The sequence below is a fragment of the Condylura cristata genome, unplaced genomic scaffold (assembly GCF_000260355.1).
Source record: "Condylura cristata isolate star-nosed mole 26May11 unplaced genomic scaffold, ConCri1.0 scaffold00002, whole genome shotgun sequence".
In the NCBI taxonomy this organism is placed as follows: domain Eukaryota; kingdom Metazoa; phylum Chordata; class Mammalia; order Eulipotyphla; family Talpidae; genus Condylura; species Condylura cristata.
Window position 1 is genome coordinate 60,269,242 of NW_004567103.1, and position 23,634 is coordinate 60,292,875.

The following is a 23,634-nucleotide window of genomic DNA, read 5'->3' on the forward strand; positions in this document are numbered from 1 at the left end:
GTCCTTCTTCACTGGGTGTCCTCCTTATGAGGGCATTGGGGCGGTACATTTCCAGGTCTATAGCAAAGAGCATGGTCCCATTTCTTGTAGTGGAAAAAAAAAAAAAAAGACTGAAAACAGCAGATTAAATCAACAGAAGACTAGTTAAATAAATTGGGTTATACCTCCCAGTGGAATACGATGCAACACTTTAAATAAATGTAGTAAATTATTCTAACAATGCTAAACAATGTTGACCCATATTATAAAGGAAAAATCAGGTTGTAAAACATTATGTATTATATGGCCTCATTTATATTTAAAAGGACTATATGTGGACTGTAATATGCATAGAAAATTTTAGGATGGCGATATTATCTATATAATGTAAAATAGAAAGATAGAAAATTTTATTTTCCATCCTATATCCTCTCCATTGTACTATTGAATGAGCACCATTTCCATATTAAAATTTAAAAAAATGAAACCTAAATAATGCAAATACATAAAAAAATCAATACTTAGGCATGAACTTCTTTTAAGATTTTCATTATTAACTTCCACTTTTTTTAAATTTTTTCTTACTTTCTAGCACCTCTACAAACAAGCCTGGGAAGCTGACAAAACCAAAGTCCACATCATGCCTGATATCCCCCAGATTATTTTGGCAAAAGCAAATGCTATTAATATGAGTGATGTAAGTATATTTCCCCTATTGTCTTCTTTATTTCTTGACTACCTGAACTAGTAAAAGCAAAGTAAATACCGTATCACAATTATAAGGGAGACTGTTTGGATAATAGCCATCCACAAACAATAATTTTTCCCTTTCTAAGCTTGCTTTGCTAAGGATAGGTTTGTTAGTGGGGCTTGGGTTGAGCAGTTAGGAATTTGAAGGATGACGGAATTTTATTTTAGGGGTAGTTCCTCCTTATCTAAGAGACTTGGCAGAAAGAGAAGGGCCTATGAGTCAAGAGAAGAGAAAAAGTGAGAATTCCTGGATTTCATTTTTGGAGAATCCTTTTACTAAACCTGTAAGATGGTCCTAAAGAGGGCATTTTAGGAAAATTAGATGAAAAGGGGAGATGAACATTTTGAAGAGTTTGGGACAAGACTTATAAAAAATGTTCAACTCTTACTATTAGAAAATGCATGCATATTTCATTTCCTTTCTCATCCTCATCATAGTTGCTAGAAATCCTCCAATCCTGTCAGGATATTTTACTTTTCTTTGTCTGAATTCCTCAGGGATTTGGGGTTGATGATTTCCTTTTGGATTGTAGAATCCACTCAAATATATAAAACTAAAGTGTCAGTTGCACTCAAATTTTCTTTTGATGTAAGATGGTGGCTATTTGGTAGACTTCTTTTGGCTCTTATTTGATGAAATGTATCAACATGAATCTGCTATGGTTTCACATTTTCTAAAAGTGTATATACAACGTAGTGGGGAAAAGTAAGTTTTGCTTTCTTTGGCAGTTTTTGGAAGATAGGTTTGAGTTTATACAGAGTTTATTTCACACATATTCATATTGCTTGTGAGAACATACAGCCATTGAACCACCAATGACACATTCTGCTAGAAGCCTTGGTGGTGGGTCTGGTGTGGGGACAGGTACCTGAGTTGTGAAGACGTGTGGCCCTGTGCCTCTCAATCACATGCAGTATTGTAAACCAACATTACCTCAGTAATACATGTATTATTGTGTATACATATATTATTTTGTATGTGTAATAGTATATTGTGTATATGTGAATATACACACATACATATTTCAAAGGAAAGGAATATGGACAATGTTAAGGATTCGGGGGGGAAAAGTATATTACAGTGCTAACTTACTTTTTTTAAAAAAAGATTTATTTATTTATGCATACAGAACTGGGGTACAGGCCAGAGGTGCAGAGGTGGTGAGAGGATTCACCAGAGACAGAGTGGGGAGCAGAACAGGTTGACTGACAAAGTACACTGCTGAGGGGAGCAGCGGACGGGTCAGGAGAGGTCTGCTGCGCCATGTGGGTCACCTCCGGGGTGGGGATTGAACTCATGCTGAGGTGGCTTTAGATTCTTCTTAGTGCTGTGCTTTAACCTGTTGCGCCACCTGGAAGGGCCCACTCATTTACTCTTTTAAAGTAAATGGAGGATTTCCTATTTGAAGAAAGACTATTTCTTTTGCCTCTCTTTGCAGAAAATCTACAAACTTTCTCTGGAGGAGTCCAGGAAGAAAGGCTACGATCTCAGAACTGATGCAATTCCTATCAAATCTGCTAAGGCTTCAAGAGATATTGCAAGTGATGTAAGTCAAAAGGAAAGCAGTCACCTAACTGGGGGGTGTTAATCTGACCAAATAACAAGGACTGATTACTGGAAACAATGAGTAGACCAAAAAAGTGGGGGCCAGTGTGCCCTGCTAAGTACAATCTCATCCTATTGTGTGATTGATTCTTAGACTTGCTTTTGTATTTTCTCTGGTATTTCTGGTGAAAAAAAACAAAAAAACAAAAAACAGGTGGCTGGCCACATTATGACCTAATTGATATTAATTTCCTGAACCATGAGTGAATTCTTTGAACTCCATCACCTGTCCAAATTCAGTCCTTCACCACATTTTCTTGGTGAAAATTTTGTGTTGTTTCTGCATTTTATAATCTCTCTTCCTAACAAGATGTCTCATGAAGTGATATGCTGGGAGCACTGGTCTTTTGGGCTCATGGCAAATGACAACTGAATAATGAGGAATTTTGTAAACAGTTGTTAAAGCAATGGTAACTTGACATCAGCTATAGTTGGAGTGTACATACCATAGAAATTATGGCAAACTCTGCAAGTTAGCCCTCCTTCCCCACGCCCAGAGAACTGATGTGCCCATACTACACTGCCGTCACACATCACCTAAATGAAATACAGTTATTTCATTTGGTTGTTTCCACAGGAAATTCATTCCCATTGAGCTCTGAGTGATCTGAGGGAAAGGAGAGGAGTACAGTTCAGAGCACTTTCCTTGGTCACCCTCAGTATATTTTCTCTCTTCTGTCTCTGGTTTTCATCTTTCCTGTGTATCCATTGCTGTCCCACGTCAACATTTCCTAAAAACCCCACTTTCTTCTGCTGTTGTGCTGGAGTAATTTGACTCTCATAACACTGACTAGTAACTTGCACTCTCAAGACCACAAGAGGTAGACAGAATAAAAGGCTTTCCAGGTGTCAGTATCTCCTGCCTATAGAAGAAGCTAGATGATAAATAGTAAAAAAAAGAAAAAGAAAAAGAAAAAATCCACTTTATACCAGTTTGGAGAGTCGTAAAAGAAAAGAAGCTCTACAAATACAAAGGCACTCTAAAATTATGTCATCTTATAACTCATAACCCAGCCTATTCTCAACAGTAAAGGGTTGATTTCTCAGAGCAGTATTAAACTGGTTAGAACATTCTGCTTTTTGCTCTCATTTGCTCGTGTTACCTAACAATGATCTTTTTAACACTGACAACAGAGCATCTGTGGAAGTCATGTTGTATCATTATATGTTTGGGGATTTAATCCTTAGTGAATTTAGCAAATTGCTCACCTCTCAGGATCTCAGATTATACACCTATAAAATGAGGACAGCAATAACAATTTTGCTGTCTATATCCATATGTAAAATTGTGAATATCAATTTATACAGGTAAATGTGAAAATGTGCTTTATATTTTAAATTGATTATATGGTAATTGCATTTTTATTGTTTTTATATTTTTTACATCATCCTTCATTTTCATACAATGTACACTTACTTTTTTCCCCTAATCCCTTATTTCATCCCCTGACATTCTTCCTATAAGTGAAATTATCCACTATTTTTCTTTTTCTTTCTGGCTTATTTTGCTGAGCATGATCCCTTTCAGCTCCATCCATGTTTTTGAGAATGGCATGAGTTTATCCTTTTGATTGCTGAGTAATATTCCATTGTGCATGAATACCACATCTTGATCCAGTGATCTAGTTTTGGGCCTTGGGTTGTTTCCATAGCTTACCTATCGGAAAATAGTATTGCAATAAACATAGGGGTACAAGTGTACTTTTTTTTTTTTGAGATGTACTTTTTTTTTCTTTTTTTTTTATTACAAAGTTTATTTTTACATCATTTTGCACATTTTTTTTTCCATCTCGATTGTAATCCCCGCGGGTTTCCCATCACCAGATCACCCCTGTGCCACCACCATAGTCCCGTGCATTTCCCTCCCTTCTCCCCCCCGTTTTTGATCCCATTCCCCACTCCGCCCCCACAGAATAAAGTGTACTTTTTAATTAATGTTTTGTGTCCTTTGGATAGATGTGTTTTGTATACTGTGGAACTCTGTAATAGTGTTACTTTTTATGAAATTGAAAATACTGACACTTGTATAATTTCTTGTCAAAGGAATTTCTCTGAATAAATATTTTAAATTTTCTTTGCAGTATAAATATAAAATCAATTATGAAAAACAAAGGGGGAAGATGGTTGGTTTCCGCAGTCTTGAAGATGATCCCAAATTAGTCCATTCCATGCAAGTGGCTAAAATGCAATCTGATCGGGAATACAAGAAAAACTATGAGAACACAAAGACCAGCTACCATACCCCTGCAGACATGCTCAGTGTCACAGCTGCCAAGGATGCTCAAGCCAACATTACCAACACAAACTATAAGCACCTGATCCACAAGTATATCCTCCTTCCAGATGCCATGAGTATTGAGCTGACTAGGAATATGAATCACATACAAAGTGATGTAAGCTTCTCTTTCTGCTTATTGTTGGGTTACTATCATGGACAGGGAGTCTTCTATTTCTCTCTTTTGTGTCTAAATTGATGTAAAACAGAATTTGCCTCTTTTCTTAAAAGAATGAATATAAGCAGGACTATAATGAATGGTACAAAGGGCTTGGCTGGAGTCCAGCTGGTTCTCTAGAAGTGGAAAAAGCCAGGAAGGCAACTGAATATGCCAGTGATCAGAAATACCGCCAGCACCCTAGCAACTTCCAGTTTAAGAAGCTGACTGACTCCATGGACATGGTTCTTGCCAAACAGAATGCACAGACCATGAACAAGGTATGCGGAAAAGCTGTCCTTCCACATCTATACCATCAAGGCAGGGCTAACAGCCTGTGGTCCTTGTTTAAGAAATTTAATTCAGGTCCACACTTCAAAGTTGGCGAACAGCACCAGCCATTCTCTTTTCCCATTTTCTCGTGCCTACCTCTTGTTATTTCCCCAGTCTCCTAATTGTTAGAAAGTATTGATTAAGTTTTAAAGAGCTATTATATATTTGTACTTCTCAATCCATTCTAGAAGATAGAAAATATTTAAAATATTATTTCTTAAATTCTGAGTTTGTTTTTGGTATCTTATCTGAACCAAATATTACTTTAGCTACTAAACAATTTAATTCAAATTAGGTGTCTTCAAATAGTTTTATATACTTTCCTGTTTGTCTTAAAAACTACTCAAATTTCAAATGTCTTTTTTAAATCTCTCTAGCACTTGTACACTATTGATTGGAACAAAGATAAAACCAAGATTCATGTGATGCCAGATACACCTGATATTTTACAAGCCAAGCAGAATCAAACAATGTACAGTCAGGTAAAGCTATATTAAAAAATTGGCTTAAAACTAATTAAAATTACTAAGTGATGTAATATAAATGATTGAATGATTGTTGTAAATGCTGAAGCAATGGAAATGAATGACTCAAACTGATTAGCCTTTGGGATATTGAAAATAAACTGTGAATTCTGTGGAGGCAGGTTCTGTGCTCAGTTGATTTACCTCAGTTCTCACACTTGGGACAGAGCAGGAAGTCACTAAACAACAGTTGAAAGAAAAAACTGGTATATGTTTGACTTTGCTATATGTGAATTTTGTAGTATTGATTATAAACCTCAATTTCTTCATTCCTAAAACTGGTTCTATTAATGGGCCTCTGATTGTAGATTGCTGTGAACTTCTATAAAGGGTCTCAGCACCGTGTCTCATACAGTTAAGTGCTGAGTGACTTTCAAATATTTTTTATTACATCAAATTTTAACACACGGATAGATTTGACTTAAAAAGCTTAACTCATTTATTTCAACTTTTTAAAGGCACTTCGTCACCTATTGCTTTTACCACTTAATTAAATTGTTCTATAAGTTATTTTAATATCTATATCAAGACAGGAGCTGTTCTTGGTATTAAGGTAAAGATTCCTGATCTATCTGGAGGCAGAGCAGCTCTATGAAACTTTCAGTAAGCCAAAAGATTTTATGCTTTTGCAATTCCTCAAAATAGCCTACGAAATCATACCAAATAATACGTAAAACCTAAAATACCAAAAGCTATAGTAAGAGCAGAAGTGATATATATAAAGCCTGTGTTTATATAGCTTCTACAAGTGAATTCCTGAAGAAGGAGCTTGAGCGTGCCATCCTCACTTCCTCTCTAAAGATTCACCCTCCAAACAAATGCTATATGCTATATTTGATTGTTGCCTTTTATCATAAAAGTGAAAATCGTATTTGGATTTCTTTTGGTTACTGAAAAATAGCAACTAATGTAGGTCTGACAGAAATTGAGGTGAGCTAACTTCCAAAAAGTGGGGGATACTTGTACATCTGATATGTCTGTGTTATGTCTGAACAAAAAAAGACCATGTTCAGTTACATCGTGAGCGTCTCAAAGACAGAAAATTGAAGCCGGATCTTGTGATGCAAAGTTTGTTCTTTCTACTCATTTCAACAGCTTGTTTCCTTTCTATCCATATTTCTAGAGATTAGGTAGGAAGATGTTAGAATTTGGTATTTACTCACCAAGTGATTTGTTAATAAACTTGGGATTTTTAATGTATCATAATAATGCTAGCATTTCTTTAATTTGCAGAAATTCTATAAACTTGGATGGGAAGAAGCTTTGAAGAAAGGCTATGATCTCCCACTTGATGCAATTTCTGTACAATCAGCCAAAGCTTCAAGGGACATTGCTAGTGATGTAAGTACTAGTTTTACTTTATAAGAATATATTATTATCTCATCAAATAACTTAAGGTATTTGATTTAGACATATGTAAACATCAGTGTATTAATCTTAATAATTAACCACAAAAGTTCACGGAAAATTGCTTATAAAAAAGAAATTACTGTAATTTCATAGGGAAGCAGTGTCTTAATTGGACTCTTTAAAACAAATAAGAATTTGGTTCTATGTGCAGTTTTACTTTAATTTGATGTAAAGAGTGGAAAGAATGTCTCAGGGCAGAATCTGACATAAATTCTAAGAATATAAGGGAAATCTAATTCAATTAGTTTGAAGCACTCCAGAAGTGTTGGAAATTTAATTAGATGATGTATTATTATTCACTGTCCAGTGTACAGGTCAATACTTGATTAAAATTATTGATGTGGTAATTTTAGAAGGAAATAATGGTATCTGAATATTTCCAATGAAGAAAATTCATTTTCATTTCATGTTATGTGTTCCCCATAAATAAAAGGTAGTTTAAAAATTTAGAAATCGTTTCAATAATTTCCTAACAAAAGAACACTTGATAGTACCTAATTTCTTTCTGTGTGAAACTACACAAAACTTTTGAAATCTTGTTAAACTTTTGAAATCTTACTCTAAACTATAAGTGAACTTTCCCATTATTAGAGAAATTGTTTCTCTTTTCTTTTTTTTAAGATTTTATTCATTTATGCATATAGAAATGGGGTACAGGCCAGAGGTGCAGAGGTAGTGAGAGGATTCACTAAAAATAGATTGGGGGACAGAACAGGCAGATCAACAAAGTACACTGCTGAGGGGAGCAGCAGGAGAGACAGGAGAGAGGTCTGCGCCACGTGGATCAAACCCGCACTGAAGCGGCCAATGCTTGGCGTAGTTTTGCAGTGTAGCGCTTCAACCCTCAGCGCCACCAGGGAGGGCCCTGTTTCTCTTTTCAATCTTTAATGATTCTTGTATACATAAAAATTTGAGTGACTTAGAACTATTTTATGATCACTTAATTAAAAAATTAGAATAATAGAATTTCATTAGAAGATAATTTATATAATATTGATGTATCCTACCTTCTCTCTAATCTCCAACAATCATCCAGTCTGTGGATGCAAGAATTTCAGTGTCCTTCAGGGTAGGTCATGTACCTATTGGATAAGTTTTATTTATAATCATATATTTCCTTATTGTGAATTGAAATTTGTTTCTAACCCTCTCTAGCTTCTGTTCTAGAATGCCACAAAGTTGTTTATTTCCTCTTGTACTTTGTAGATTCTCAAGCATTTCAGTTTTCTATTTGATCTCAGTTATTTTAGTTTTAAAAGTTCTTCAATCTTATGATTATTCCATTGTGATTTACTCTTTTTTTTTTTTCAAAACCCCCTCAAGTAAATTATCTTAAAACCTAGTGTTGTTTTTCTAGTCAGGCCAGAGAAAATGAACTTGCTTTTATCTGTAACCCAATACAAAATCTTTGACACTATCTTTTTATAAGCAGTTTGGTCAGATTATCCACACTGCTGTTGATAGTCTACTAAAACTGAGTATTTTAAATATATAACCATGAAGTTGGGTATTAAGGAAGAATACAATCTATTTCTGTGAAGTGTAATATATGTTCAACATCTAGCATCAAAGTAAATGCTATTACCACAATCATTATTATTGTCACTGTTATTGTCAACCACTTCTAATGTAATTTTCCAGTTGAATCTTAATACTGGATTTTATTTTCACTTTCTTAAATTTATATAGTTCATTTTGACTCATTGTGGCATTATGTTTGAGATAATTTCCCTTCTACTTTAATATACTTATCTGTTTTAGCCAAATATATATGCAGAATATGGATCCTGAACAGAAAGAATTTACATGATATAGCCATATGGTAAACAACTAACAATTATGCTTCTTAGTAAATTAATCTATACTATAAACCTGTTCATCAAGTCCTAACTCTTTCACACATTTTTTTACCATTCAACCTAGACTTTTCCATCATTCTTTAAGAATACCACAAAAGCTTTTGCAAATGCTACCCTAAAATCAGGATATATAATGTCTAGCACACAACAGAATGTATTTCTGCCTCTAGTTAGAATTAATTTCTCTAGAATTTCAATATTGCATATTTTGGAAGCCTCCACTTGAGTTTCACATTCTTTTAATAATGTTAACATAGACATCCCTTCTCTCATTTCAGCAAATTGCATATTTGCAAACAGCAAATTGAGCTTAACTTGACTTTTTTTATGTTAACAAATAATTTTTTCTTCTGACTTTAGTTTAAATACAAACAAGGTTACCGTAAACAACTTGGCCACCATATTGGATTCCGGAGTCTACAAGATGATCCAAAGCTTGTATTATCCATGAATGTAGCCAAAATGCAAAGTGAAAGAGAATACAAAAAAGACTTTGAGAAGTGGAAAACCAGGTATACAAGCCCAGTGGACATGCTGGGAGTGGTATTGGCCAAGAAATGTCAAGCCTTGGTCAGTGATGTGGACTATCGTAATTACCTGCATCAGTGGACATGCCTACCTGACCAGAATGATGTTATTCAAGCTAAAAAAGTTTATGAACTACAGAGTGAGGTCAGTGTCTATTAAATTTAATAGTTTACATATAGCTTTATAATTCATCAGTAGCTAGCTAAAAGAGACAAACTGGGAAAGGATTATAGAATATCTAAAACAAATCTGTTTGTAATGCATAAAATCACTTTAGTCAAGGTTCTAGATGAGAATGGGATTTTGATGACTTGCTTTGTATTTCCACAGAATATGTACAAGTCTGATCTTGAGTGGCTGAAAGGCATAGGATGGAGTCCCCTGGGTTCCTTGGAGGCAGAAAAAAACAAGCGAGCTTCAGAAATTATCAGTGAGAAGAAATATCGTCAGCCTGCAGACAAAAACAAGTTCACCAGCATTCCTGATGCCATGGATATAGTTCTTGCAAAAACAAATGCCAAAAATAGGAGTGATGTGAGTAACTCTTTGGAAATAAAAAAAAAAAGTTAGTGCCTGATACCTGGTAGATGCTGAACAAATTGCATAATATCACATCATGCAGCAGAGAACAGCACAGCATAATGTTTGATATTTTCTTGTGTCATTTGAGTTAACAACTCCCCTGCACTGGATCATGTACAAGTGGGTAATATCAACTTTTTTCATACAAATTTTACTTGTTAATTTGCCCACTTTATGTATCCAAAGCATGAGTAAACTATTGTATGTACATTTTCCCTCCCTCTAAAATGTAGGTATATCCTACAATACTTTTTGTTGAGGATATGAAAGGAAGGTACTATTTCTTCCCTTTTTTTAAAATTATTTTTTTAAAGATTTATTTATGCTTACAGAATTGGGCTACATGCCAGATGTGTGGTGGGTGAGAGGATTCACCAGAGACAGAGTGGGGAACAGAACAGGCAGATCAACTGAAGTACACTGCTGAGGGGAGCAACAGGCAGGTCAGGAGAGGTCTGCCATGCCATGTAGGTCAGCTCCGTGGTGGGGGATTGAACTCGTGCTACAGTGGCCTCAAAGAGCTTCATAATGCGGTGCTTTAATTTGTTGTGCCACCAGGGAGAGCCCCTTTATGTTTTTAACATGGCAATTTCAATTTGTAGGTTGACTAATAAAGCATCAAGTTTACATAAAATATTTCCCCCTTGGGAATCCACATTTCTTTTCTTTCCATAAAACAAGCCTAGTTGCAAAATTCTGAACTAAACTAATCTGGTGACCAAGAGAAAAAACTTGGGTTATAGAATTTGTCTCAAAATAGACCTTCAAATAGTGTATCCTTGTTATAGGAATACTGATCCCCCTCAAATCTCAGGAGAGGGCTTGTGTACCTGAGCCTCATAGGAATAGAACAATGGAGTTATTTCAGTATAAATTAATATTAGGATTTTATGTTTTCCATGTGGTAAAAGTGATATGTGATGTTGAAAAAAAGTCTATTTTAGTGATTCTCAACCAGGATAATTTTGCCCCCACCAGGGTTATTTTAGCAACATCTAGAGACCTTTTTGGTTATCACAAACTGAAGTTAGCATACTACTGGCATCTAGTAGCTAGACAACATGTATGCATAGATATCCCAGACTGTAAAACAGTCCCCTCTTCCCCACCAAAGAATGACCCAATATACAGCACGGTAGTGCTGAGTTTGAAAAACTTTGACTTTACATAATCAAAAAGATTAATGCAGGACCAAAATATGTGGTTATGAAAATTAACAAGCCCTGCTTTGTTTTGTTCCTTGTCTGACTTGTCTGAACTTAATGAACTAGGATAGGCATATTCAGGAAAAAGTACCAACACTACAAACCTCATGTTACATACCTCAAAGGAAAATCAATAAGTACAAGTCTTAAAAATATTTATATTGAGATAATTTCAAGCATACAGAAAAGTTGCAAAATTGTTGCAAATAATTTGCGTAAACATGTATATATGTACATGTATGTATATATATTTTCACCCCTCTTCCACAAATACTGGCATTTGCTTCCCACCACCTTTTCTTCCTTCCCTTTCTTTCTCATTCTTATATGTCATATATATGTATATGTTTTATATATATATATGTGTATATGTTATATATATATATTTACATATATGCATGGAGGATTCAGTGCATATTATCCTATATATGTATAAATCGCATATATAGCTCATATGTTGTATAAATACATACATATGTTGCTTTACAAATCCACTTTACCCTGAATACTTTATTGTGTGTTTCCTGAAAACAAGAATCTCTTCTTATATACCACAGTATAAGGATCAGATTCAATTAATTAATGTTGAAATAATATTGCTCTACAGAATTCAGTTTTACCACTAATATCCTTTGTAACAAAATTAAAAGTTTTTTTTCTAACCCAAGATCAATCCAAGATCACATATTGAGTTTACTTTTCGTGTCTCTAGTTTCCTTTAATCTGGACTGTTGCTTACTGTTTGTCTTCAAGTCATTAATCTTTGTGAACAGCATAGGCCAGTTATTTTATAAAATCTGTTTTGGTCTGTCTCACTTTTCCTCATGATTAAATTCAGGTTTTGTATTTTTAGGTGGATCATATTTGTTTTACCTTTCTCCATTTATCATATCAGGAGACCCATGATATCAGTTTGTCCCAGTACCAATAATTTTAACTTTGATCACTTGATTAAAATAGTGTCATCATACTTTTCCACAATCAAATTGTTTTGTGGGGAGATTCTCTGACAATGTAAATATCTTATTTTTCATTGCATTTTACTCCCTAATTTTAGTAATTCAGTGAGATTTTTGTTTGAGTCCCATCTTCTCTTGAAGACAAGAAATCACTCCAAAACATACAAAAGATTTTGATAAATTCCCATGAAAAATTGCTTTGGGAATCCTAACACTCCCTCTCCAATATTTAGAAGATATAACTGCAAATAATAAGTATGTAGAAATGAGACACCCTCGTTTGCAAGCATCTTAAATATGTCATTTTTTGAGAAGGCAAGAGCTATCTCCCAATTAAATACTGAGATGCACTTTAACAACCCCAAAGATGGAGAATTACTGTTCCATTTGATGATATTAGCAAAGAATCTAATTACATGGGTTGATTTCTTAGAAGCATAGTTATTTCTAATTTTGAAATAATCAATAATCAAATTTTGGACAGGCAATTATGTTCCAGATAAGTCAATAAACGCTACCTGTTTTCTGCTTATGTTATCTGCTTATACAATCAACGTTATTACTTAAGTTCAGATTAGTTTAGTTAAGCCTGTTTGATGTTAACTATGTCATTTACAAACAATGCTCAAAAAGTCTTCTTTTTCTTTCAGAGACTTTATAGAGAAGCTTGGGATAAGGATAAGACTCAAATTCACATCATGCCTGATACACCTGACATTATGCTGGCTAAAGCAAACTTAGTCAATACAAGTGATGTAAGTTACCAAATTCACCACTTTTTTTTCAGAAAATTTATTTTAATTGCTTCAGAACCAGTAAATTTATTTGAAAGTAATTTGGGATACCTGAATCATTTTAGTTAATAAACAGCACATGACTTAAGTTTTTTATTCAGTGACTCTTAAACATCACAGCATGGCACTACCTGTCTCAGGAAAAGTTGGAGACATGTGCTATTTGTGTAGTTCATTACTACCTATATCTTTGTGTTATATATCCCTTAATGACAAATATATTTTCCAAGAAATCTGTTGTCATAGAATGTAACTACAGAAACCTAGAATGAGCGCCCCTTCTCTATACCTAACTTATACAGTGTAATCTGTTGAGATCATTGTAATTGCAGTCCATTTTTTATATTTACTGTCCATTTTTTCCCAGCACCATTTTTTGAGGAGACTTTCCTTTCTCTAATGTATACTCTTGGCCCCTTTGTCATAGATTAAGTGCTTATAGGACTTTGTTTCTTATCTACAGATGTGGATTCTACTTTGGATGATCCCTAAATTCTGTAATAGACTCCATATCACAATGCATTAGTTAGTTATACAGAAGAGAAAGCCTATCAGGAATGATTTTTCCCTAATAGAGGTGTTAGATGGAAAAGCATTATACTTTTCTAACAAAAATTTCTAATGAAATAACCGAAGTTAATTGGAAAGCAACATCTAAATGATATTTCATTTCTCAAACAATTCACTTCTGCTTCAAACTCATTAGTATTTGTGAAGAATTGGCATTTCATTTTGTTGATGTAGGTAATCAAAGAGCTTTAAAGTTTAAAACAGAATCATTAGCGATGAATAGGCATAATTTCCAATTACATTTGAATATTCTAGGGCATAGATACTATTTTCAAGGACTCTTAAAATATTTAGCATGTTGGATTCATTATGATGTTGTTTATGGAAAACAGTTTTACTCACAGTGATCATCTCTTAACAGAAAATCTACCGAATGGGTTATGAGGAGTTGAAGAGAAAAGGTTATGATCTTCCCCTTGATGCCATATCGATCAAAACAGCCAAAGCATCCCGTGAAATTGCCAGCGAAGTAAGACTTTACTCCCTGTTTATATAATTTGATTGAAACACAACACTTCAGAGAAGTCTAAATTTAATATTACTTTGAACAAAATCATGTAATGAATAACAAATTAAAATAGAGTGAAATTATTCCAGAACTGTAGTGTGGGAAGAAGACAAGCTCAAGGATGCATTTCTTTATGTATGGAATTTATAACTGAATCTAGCCTTTAAATTTTCCTATCCAAAAAACTTAATTCTGTAGCTCTCTAGGCATAGTGAATATTTAGAATTAATGTGCTTTGCTACAAGAATGTTAATATAAGTTATTCTTCAAAGGAATGAAACATATTTTTTTTCCTCTAGTATAAATATAAAGAAGGCTTTCGCAAGCAGCTGGGCCATCACATTGGGGCCCGGGACATTCAGGACGACCCCAAGATGATGTGGTCCATGCATGTGGCTAAGATCCAAAGTGACAGGGAGTACAAGAAAGACTTTGAGAAATGGAAGACCAAGTACAACAGCCCAGTGGACATGCTGGGAGTGGTGCTGGCCAAGAAGTGCCAGACCTTAGTCAGTGATGTGGACTACAAGAACTACCTGCACCAGTGGACGTGCCTGCCTGACCAGAATGACGTCATCCATGCTCGACAGGCCTATGACCTCCAGAGTGATGTGAGTCTAAGATTTTCCAGTGGCCAACGAAGCACCATGTTTGCTTTTCTGAGTATCAAACTCCTCCTCTCCCCCACAATGTGAGGGAAATTGAGTATATGCAACTGAGTTTTACTTTCCTGGACTAATGCTTTGTCCAACCACCCAAAGTCCTAAAAGCACTATTCCACAATAAGCTAATTTTTTCCCCTTACAATGTTTGCATTCTTTTCTCATGTAGTCCCCATAGAATTTCCACCATCAGTTCACTTATGCACCTATCACTATAGTCCTTTGTGCTCTTCTTGCCCTAATTTTGATCCCTTCCTCTCCACTTCCTGTGCAGAATGTCTCTGATTTATAGTTGTCTGTTTATTTTATTGTTTTGTTGTTTCTCCCCCACCACTAATTCCCCTGTATTCCTCCTGTAAGTGAAACCATCTGTTATTTTTCTTTTTCCATCTGACTTATTTCACTGAGTTTAATCCCTTCAAGTTCCATCCATGTTACTGTCAATGGTCTTAATTTATCTTTTTTGATTGCTGAATAGTTAACCCATTGTGTATATATACCACATTTTCTTGACACTCACATGTTTTTGTGTATTTGAGTTTTTTCCAAATCTTACCTGTTCTAAATAGTGCTGCGGTAAACATGGGGGTGCATGTATTCTTTGGAATTGGTGTTTTTGTATCCTGTGGGTAGAGCCCTAGGAGTGGAATTGCTGGCTCAAATGGTATCTCCATTTTCAGTAGACTAAGGAACCTCCATATAACTTTCCATAGTGGTTGGATCAGTTTGCATTTCCACCAGAAGTATAGGACAGTTCCTTTTTCACCACACCCTTGCCAACATTTGTAGCTGCTAGTTTTCAATATGTATCATCCTAGTGGTGTAATGTGGTATCTCACTGTGGTTTTAATTTGCATTTCTCTGATTATGAGGATGTTTAACATTTTTTTCTTATGCCCATTGGCCATTTGCATTTCCTCCTCAGATAAGTTTTTTTTTTTTAAAGATTTATTTTTATTTATTTGTGCATACAGAACTGGGGTACAGGCCAGAAGCTTAGGGGCGGCAAAAGGCTTCATCAGAGACAAAGTGGGGAACAGAACAGGCAGATCAACGAAGTACACTGCTGAGGGGAGCAGCGGGCGGGTCAGGAGAGGTCTGCCACACCATGTGGTCACCTGCGGGCAGGCCGGAATCGAACTCATGCGGAAGTGGCTTTAGCTTCTCAGTGCAGTGCTTTAACCTGCTGCGCCACCAGGGAGGGCCAGATAAGTTTTTTAAGTTCTTCTACCCACTTTATTTATTTATTTATTTTAATCACTTTTCATTTTTGTACAATGTATGCTTTTTCATCTTGGTTGTATCACTTGTAGAATTTCCACCACCATTTCACCTGTGTGCCATCACCATAGTCCCTTGTGATCTTCCCACCTCTGTTTTGATCCTATTCCCCTTTCCCCCACATAAAATATCTCTGGTTTATAGTTGTTTGTTGATTTTAGTTCTTATTTTATTATAATTGCTTTCTTTTTCATGATCCTTTACACTTCTCCTATAATTGAAGCCATCGGTATTTTTCTTTTTCTTTCTTCATCTACACACTTTTTGACTGTTTACTTTGTTTTTATGTGAATTCTTTGTAGATCTTTGTTATCAATCCTTTTATCAGTTATATGGAATGAGTTATATGGAGTGCAGAAATTTTCTCCCAGAGGGGTGTTATTTGTTTTAATTGATGTCTCTCTTTTGCTGTACAGAAGCTCTTTAATTTGATGTAGTCCCAGCTATACATCTTTTCCTTTACTTTCTTTGCTTTAGGTGATATGTCTTTAAAGATGTCACTAAGATGTTTGTCATGTAGTGTTTTGCCTGTATTTTATTCTATATATGGATTGTCCTTTATTACGTGTTTTTTCAACATTTCTGTTATTTAAAAATTTTCAAAATATGCTTGTAACCTGAATATTGTTGATTAGCAAGACATACCAAAAATTTTATATTTTCTAAGAATTCAAGCATTAAGATATACTCTATAATGTAAACTTTTATTTCTTTAGTGGCATAACATTATGCTTATATTTAGTGGTTTGTCACTTGCATTTCAGAATTTGTACAAGGCTGACCTTCAGTGGCTAAAAGGCATTGGCTGGATGCCTAGTGGTTCTCTTGAGGATGAGAAGAACAAGAGAGCTACCCAGATTTTAAGTGACCATATTTACCGTCAGCACCCAGATAAATTGAAGTTTTCCAGCCTTATGGACTCCATCCCAATGGTTTTGGCAAAAAACAATGCCATTACTATGAATCATGTAAGGCCTTTGTTTACTTAAAAGGTTATTCATTATGTGTCTGTATTACTGGCCTGTGCTAATGACATATTTCTTATTTGTTTCAGCGCCTCTATACAGAAGCTTGGGATAAGGATAAAACCACTGTCCACATTATGCCAGACACTCCTGAAGTGGTACTAGCTAAACAAAACAAAATAAATTACAGTGAGGTGAGCAATATATTCATGATGCATAGAATATTTTCCTTACAATGTCCTTTGCCAATCAAAGTGATGTTGATTTATGTCTGTTTCAGAAAATATATAAACTTGGTTTAGAAGAAGCCAAGAAGAAAGGCTATGACATGAGGCTAGATGCCATTCCCATCAGGGCAGCCAAGGCCTCCAGAGACATAGCAAGTGAGGTGAGTGTATTGGAACATTCTTTGCCTAAACTTTGGCTCAAAGATTTCTTTTTCTCTCCTGGATATATAGTAGGTAAGCTATAAGCTTAAAATTATTAACTTTAGCTAAACTATTACTCTTATTTTCTCTCTATTGTAGAGAGAGGAAGATAGTAAGCATGCAATTTAATCAATAGTTATCACTGAGTAGCGGAATCATGTCTTAATTTTTATTTTCACATATATATGCTTTTTTTCCTGAATGGTTTATAAAAAGCATATATTTATATATTTCCAGAAAAATCATTACATTTTTAATGGATAGGAAAATGTGACATTAGCAGTTACTTTTTTTTTTTTTTAACATAAAAGAACTAGGGTGTAGGCCACAGTTACAGAGGTAAAAGGGTTCACTGGAGACATAGTGGGGAACAGACCAGATAGATCTTCTGAAACATACTGCTAAGAGAAGCAGCAGGCAAGACAGGAGAGGGCTGCTGTGCTATATGTGAGTTAACTCTTTGGCCAGGGATTGAATTCAGGCTGTAGAAGTGATAGCACTGAGACTTAACCCTTAGGTCACCAGGGAGGCCCCTAGTAGTTACTTTGAACTAAATGCTAAAATAGTGACTGTGCCTTTTTCATTTTCTAGTTCAAATATAAAGAAGGTTATCGTAAGCAGCTTGGCCACCACATCGGTGCCAGGGCGATACATGATGACCCCAAGATGATGTGGTCCATGCACGTGGCCAAGATCCAGAGTGACAGGGAGTACAAGAAAGACTTTGAGAAGTGGAAGACCAGGTATAGCAGCCCAGTGGACATGCTGGGAGTGGTGCTGGCCAAGAAGTGCCAGACCTTAGTCAGTGATGTGGACTACAAGAACTACCTGCACCAGTGGACGTGCCTGCCTGATCAGAATGACGTCATCCACGCTCGGCAGGCCTATGACCTCCAGAGTGACGTGAGTACTGAGAATCATATTATACAAAGGTGGGAAATCAGTGAAATTAATATGTCTTAGAGACAGAAGCACTAGGTTGCAGCAAACTCACCAGCCCCTGCCAGAGGGGAAATGACCTTGGGGTCTTCCTTGTGAGTGTTAATCTTTTAACCTTTTAAGCTCAAAAGGAATATTGTCTGATGTCCTGCCTGTCCACTAAAACACTTGTACCCTGCTACCCCAAAGTAGAGTATTCCTATAAAACCTTTTATAAGTTGAAATGGTATAAAGCGAATGAGCAATTACTGTTAATTTTATATACAGAAATTTTTAAAACATTCCCAGCCACACAGAAATAACCTACCAAATCATACCAAACAACACCTAAAAACTAAATAAAACTAATGTATATTAAAAGCAGGAAGCTATGATATGTATGCAGCCTATATAAAGTAGTTTTGGGAAGGGGCTGGGCAGGGCCACCCTCACGGCTTGAAAGCTGCTGCCTCTTTTATGGCTACTGCAAAACAGTCACCAAATACCAGGTTTGCTTTTTGGTTTATGTTGTCAAAGGGACTGTCTATCCTCTCTGTATTTCCTTTGGTTAATGAAAATTGCTTTCATAAAAGCAATGTGGCATAACTAGAAAAGCAGTGATGCCTGCACTTTCAAGAGGGCTTTTACTTTATTTTGTATGCTTTAGTTGAATTGTTTTCCCAGTGCACAAATAAATATTTACTGTTTATGTCAACAGAATTTGTACAAGTCAGATCTCCAGTGGTTGAGAGGCATTGGCTGGGTTCCCATCGGCTCTTTGGATGTAGAAAAATGCAAAAGGGCAACTGAAATTTTGAGTGAAAAAATCTATCGCCAGTCTCCAGACAAATTTAAATTTACCAGTGTGACTGATTCTCTGGAACAAGTGTTGGCCAAGAATAACGCCATCACCATGAACAAGGTGAGGTTTTAAAATTCAAGGAACCTTGACTTAAAACTGAATCAAAGCAAAAAAAAAAAAAAATCATGATTGAGAGAAGGAATAGAGCATTCTAGAACAAAAGCTATCTGTTTATTATCACTGATATATATGTTTTACATTTTATATTGACTTTATTAATTGTGTCATGGTTTTGATAAAATGGCATAATGTTATGGAAAAATTATGTTTGTGGTCTTCGCAACCTCCTTTTAATCATTAATATATATTAGAACATAATAGGCCATTTCTTTATTACGAACTGATGACTTGAATATGTATATAAAATATATAATGTGTATAAAACTTACAACTTTGTTATTTTTGTTTATGATTTCTATTACTTATGCAATAAATGATGACATTTTTCCTAACTTTACATTTTTCCTTTGATAGCGCTTATATACTGAAGCCTGGGACAAAGACAAGACCCAGGTCCACATCATGCCAGACACACCAGAAATTATGCTGGCAAGAATGAACAAACTCAACTACAGTGAGGTAGGAGCAAATACTAATTCCATGCTATTTGTATGCTGTTTCTCATTTCAAACAATCTGTCTCAGGGTGATATAATATTAAGTGACCACTTTATAAAATATCTCTACCCTTGCTCCACATAAATTCCCACCCTTATATTTCATAATCACCATCTTAAGCATCACACAGTGAGTAATAGAAATGATCATTTAGGAAGTGTGAATTGTAAGAAGTAGTGATTTAAGTAGTAGTTATAAAATTAAATAGACCTTATTAATTTGTAAGCAATTAATTTATAAATGTACCAAATGTACATTTATTTTCTCTTTATGCTACATATCTGTGCTAAATATATTTTCCATAGATGATTTAATATTGCTAAGTATAGTTTAAAACTGGTTGTAATTTTAGATTTATATATTAAACTAAGAAGACAAAAATCAGTATTATTAAATAGCACTGAGAGAGAGAAATAGAGAATTCTGTCAGCGCATATATTAGTAAGTTTATTTTCTTTTCACTTTCTAGGAGCCTAGAACCATGTGCCCCCGTTTCAGAAGTAGAGATGTTTAGTCGGAGAGATCAGTCTCTCCTCTAGTACAGAAGTCCACACCCAACAAATTACCATCTTGCCTAAGTGTTCTCAGCAAACAAACTTATTTGTTTTGGAAAATTCCTTTAGAAAGTACTTCTGCTCTTTTGAGCCACAGCTCTCTCTGCAGACCCATATGTTGATAATTGTCTGAGGTAGGCAGAACCAGTGTGTGCTCCTCCAGAGACAGACACACCACTGCTATAGTTCTTCCTTGACAGCTCACCCCAAACATTCTAGTTCTTGGGCATCCTCACATGACATCCATGCTAGTGCGAGACTTAGAACTAAGCAAAACATTGAGTGAGGAATTCTACCAGAGTAGGACAAAGTTATAATTCCTCTTCAGGACTTTGACCTCTGTTCTGCATGCTGTGCCTAACAGCACACTGCAGCTGAGGGGTGCATAAGGAACCTGAGACCTCCTTACGTTCTAAGACTGAGTTAGGCTAAATTCCCCTTATTACATTAATACATTTGACAATTTAAGTCTCAGTTCAAAGATTAATATTTATTTCTTCTTAGATTGAGCTTATTGGTTTAAGTCTGTGGAAATATTTGTGAATCTAAAACATTGTCAGCTGATGTATTATTTATTTCTTCAAGTTTTGTGCTACTGGCTAGCAAAATATTGTTTCTTTTACAGCATGAATTAACTATATATTCAGTCAGAATATAAAATAGAGATTTTTAGATGGTTTAGCTGCTATATTAAGTCATTTTAATTTGGGGGTACACTCCATAATTTAGTGCTTATATAACTAACTCTTAGTTGTCACTCAAATATCAAGTCCTACTCTAAAATCTAAAATCCTACTTTGAAATCAAAGTTACTTTTTAGCTAAGCTTGTGGTGTAGGTCCCCTATGGTTTTAGGAAAGCATGTACTTTATGTGCAAGAATAGCTGTCTTCTTCTCTCTACCCCACCTGTCTCTAACCTATTTTTATGCAAAAACAAAAAATAATAAGACATTAAAAATAATAATACAGTTAAATCACCTCTCATGCTCTGAATTTTAGGCAGTTCCATAGCTTACCATACTTTCTAACACATCTATTAGAAAACTTGGTGGTGGAACCTTTGATTCATACAGGCCCAGCACATTCAAGGGGCAAAGCAGAATAAATGTTGATTGAACTGATTTCTATGATCAACAGTTAAGTCTTTCTCTTCAAACCACATTTTGCCACTTTAGGCCCATGAGATTCAGCTCAAGTTTTCTAGTCATTTTTAGAATTTTAACATTAACATACAATGTCTGAATATAAATGCAACAAATTTTAAAGTAAAAAACAATGGTGCGGCCCTCCGTGGTGGCACAAGGAGGCTAAAGCACAGCACTAAGAAGCAAGCCACTTCAGCATGAGTTCGATTCCCGCCTGCCCCAGAGGTGACCACATGGCATAGCAGATCTCTCCTGACCCGCCTGCTGCTCCCCTCAGCAGTGTACTTCATCGATCTGTCTGTTCTGCTCCCCACTCTGTCTTTAGTGAAGCCTCTCGCCACCCCTGAGCCCCTGGCCTGTACCCCAGTTCTATATGAACAAATAAATAAATCTTTAAAAACAAACAAACAAACAATGGTGCAACTTTCTGTATTGGTATCACTGTATAGATCTCAACGTCAGCAAAAGAAAAGTGCAGATTTAAAACTCTTAACAGTGAGAGTATTATAGGAACTGCACTGTGTAGAACTTAGTGAATTATTTCAGTCCCCTGAAGATTTGGATATGAAAGTCAACATCTAACTGATTTATTCTTTGCTTAAATTCAGAGTCTATATAAACTTGCCAATGAAGAAGCAAAGAAGAAAGGCTATGACTTGAGAAGTGATGCGATCCCAATCGTGGCTGCCAAGGCCTCCCGGGACATCGCCAGTGATGTGAGTTATCATCTTTATTCTGAATATGGTATCAGTAAGAAATGACATTTTCATTAAACTGAATTGTTACAACAGACAAAAAAATGTGCTGTCCTGGTCCTTTGAAAATATTACCTGGTGTATTTGGGTGGAAGTTTTAAAACCTAATTTGGAGAGAAATGACAATTTTGATGTTCATAAAAGGGAATTTATCACCTTAAGAGTGTAGTATCTTTAGTGAAAACAAACCCACGAAGAATAGACAAAAATACCTTCATGTGGAAATTGTTAGTGTGCAGCTGTAGATATAAAGATGCTCATATAAAAATTATCACAGAGCTTATACAAAAGTAACTCACATGAGTTTCCCCAGTGAGAAACATGGCCTGGCTTTATGTAGAACTTTAATACACAGCATTCAAAAATGTATATGACACATTCCATGACAATTCATCCCTGTAAGATTCTGAAAAGAAGGTAGCTCAAACCTTTACCCTTAGCTCCTGGCTGTGTAGCACCTACCTCCCAGAATAAAACCACATCCTTTCATGGTGCCTTGGGATTCTTGGGAACAGACCACTACACTGAATATCAAGGACCACTACGCAGGACTTTGGACTTTGGACTATGTCCTTTGTACTGGAGAATCATGGTAGTGATCAGTTTAGCTTATGTATTGAGCCTTTCCCCCAAATGGATTTATGCTAATAATATGATGTATTGGGAACTGTGTGTGTTAATAGCTTTACATGCATTCTTCATAATTATTCTAGGATGTAAATATTATTATTTCTATTTTGTACATTTATAAGCAACTTGTCTGAAATCCAATTGTCGGTGGGTAGTGGAGTTGAAATTTCAGACATCCTCATTCCTTCACACTCTACTGTACTGCCTTCTGTTGGCACATCTTTACTCTCACTCAGTTCTCTTTGAGATTGCAAACATTTATTTTGGAAAGTTGGCTCAAATTCCAGGAGGAGGTCATTGGACATAGGATAAAGAAAATATTATTGGCACATGAAGGACTAGAACCAACGACTCTATTAGGAGCTTGCTCTAGTCATTTGGACCTCTGCATCAGAATCCCTAGTGTGATTTGTTTTCAAATGATGCCCAAAACTGACCACTATCACTGAATGCATCAATTTATTCAAAATAATGAATTCTCTTCTGTTGCTATGCAGGTAGCTCTGACCTAAAGTACTTCATCTTACAGGAATTAGATACTCATTTATCAATGATAAAACACACCATATCACAAAGTGCATATCTTTTCCAACATGCTTTTAGCAAATTAGGTCCCTTTTCCCAAGTTCCCTGTCAAATAACCTCACTTCCACTTCCACAGTTGACCTCTCTCCACTGTGTACACTTCCTGCCTTTTAGAGCTTTTCCTTATTACCACACTACAGGTGAGTTGGGGAATAACTACAATTACACATATTCTATCTATTTTAATGGCTCT

The 23,634-nt window shown here is 35.5% G+C and overlaps 1 protein-coding gene across 1 annotated transcript in view; it reads left to right on the forward strand.

Moving 5' to 3' along the window:
- NEB (nebulin) overlaps nucleotides 1-23,634 on the forward strand; it is a 183,818-nt gene that overhangs the window by 62,085 nt on the left and 98,099 nt on the right. The window contains exons 46-61 of the mRNA XM_004674880.2: nucleotides 572-676; nucleotides 2,169-2,276; nucleotides 4,417-4,728; nucleotides 4,842-5,048; nucleotides 5,478-5,582; nucleotides 6,858-6,965; nucleotides 9,254-9,565; nucleotides 9,752-9,955; nucleotides 12,818-12,922; nucleotides 13,893-14,000; nucleotides 14,339-14,650; nucleotides 16,747-16,950; nucleotides 17,037-17,141; nucleotides 17,228-17,335; nucleotides 17,967-18,278; nucleotides 19,012-19,215. Of these exons, the coding sequence (XP_004674937.1) occupies nucleotides 572-676; nucleotides 2,169-2,276; nucleotides 4,417-4,728; nucleotides 4,842-5,048; nucleotides 5,478-5,582; nucleotides 6,858-6,965; nucleotides 9,254-9,565; nucleotides 9,752-9,955; nucleotides 12,818-12,922; nucleotides 13,893-14,000; nucleotides 14,339-14,650; nucleotides 16,747-16,950; nucleotides 17,037-17,141; nucleotides 17,228-17,335; nucleotides 17,967-18,278; nucleotides 19,012-19,215 (2,919 nt within the window). The remainder of the gene's footprint in view (nucleotides 1-571; nucleotides 677-2,168; nucleotides 2,277-4,416; nucleotides 4,729-4,841; nucleotides 5,049-5,477; nucleotides 5,583-6,857; nucleotides 6,966-9,253; nucleotides 9,566-9,751; nucleotides 9,956-12,817; nucleotides 12,923-13,892; nucleotides 14,001-14,338; nucleotides 14,651-16,746; nucleotides 16,951-17,036; nucleotides 17,142-17,227; nucleotides 17,336-17,966; nucleotides 18,279-19,011; nucleotides 19,216-23,634) is intronic.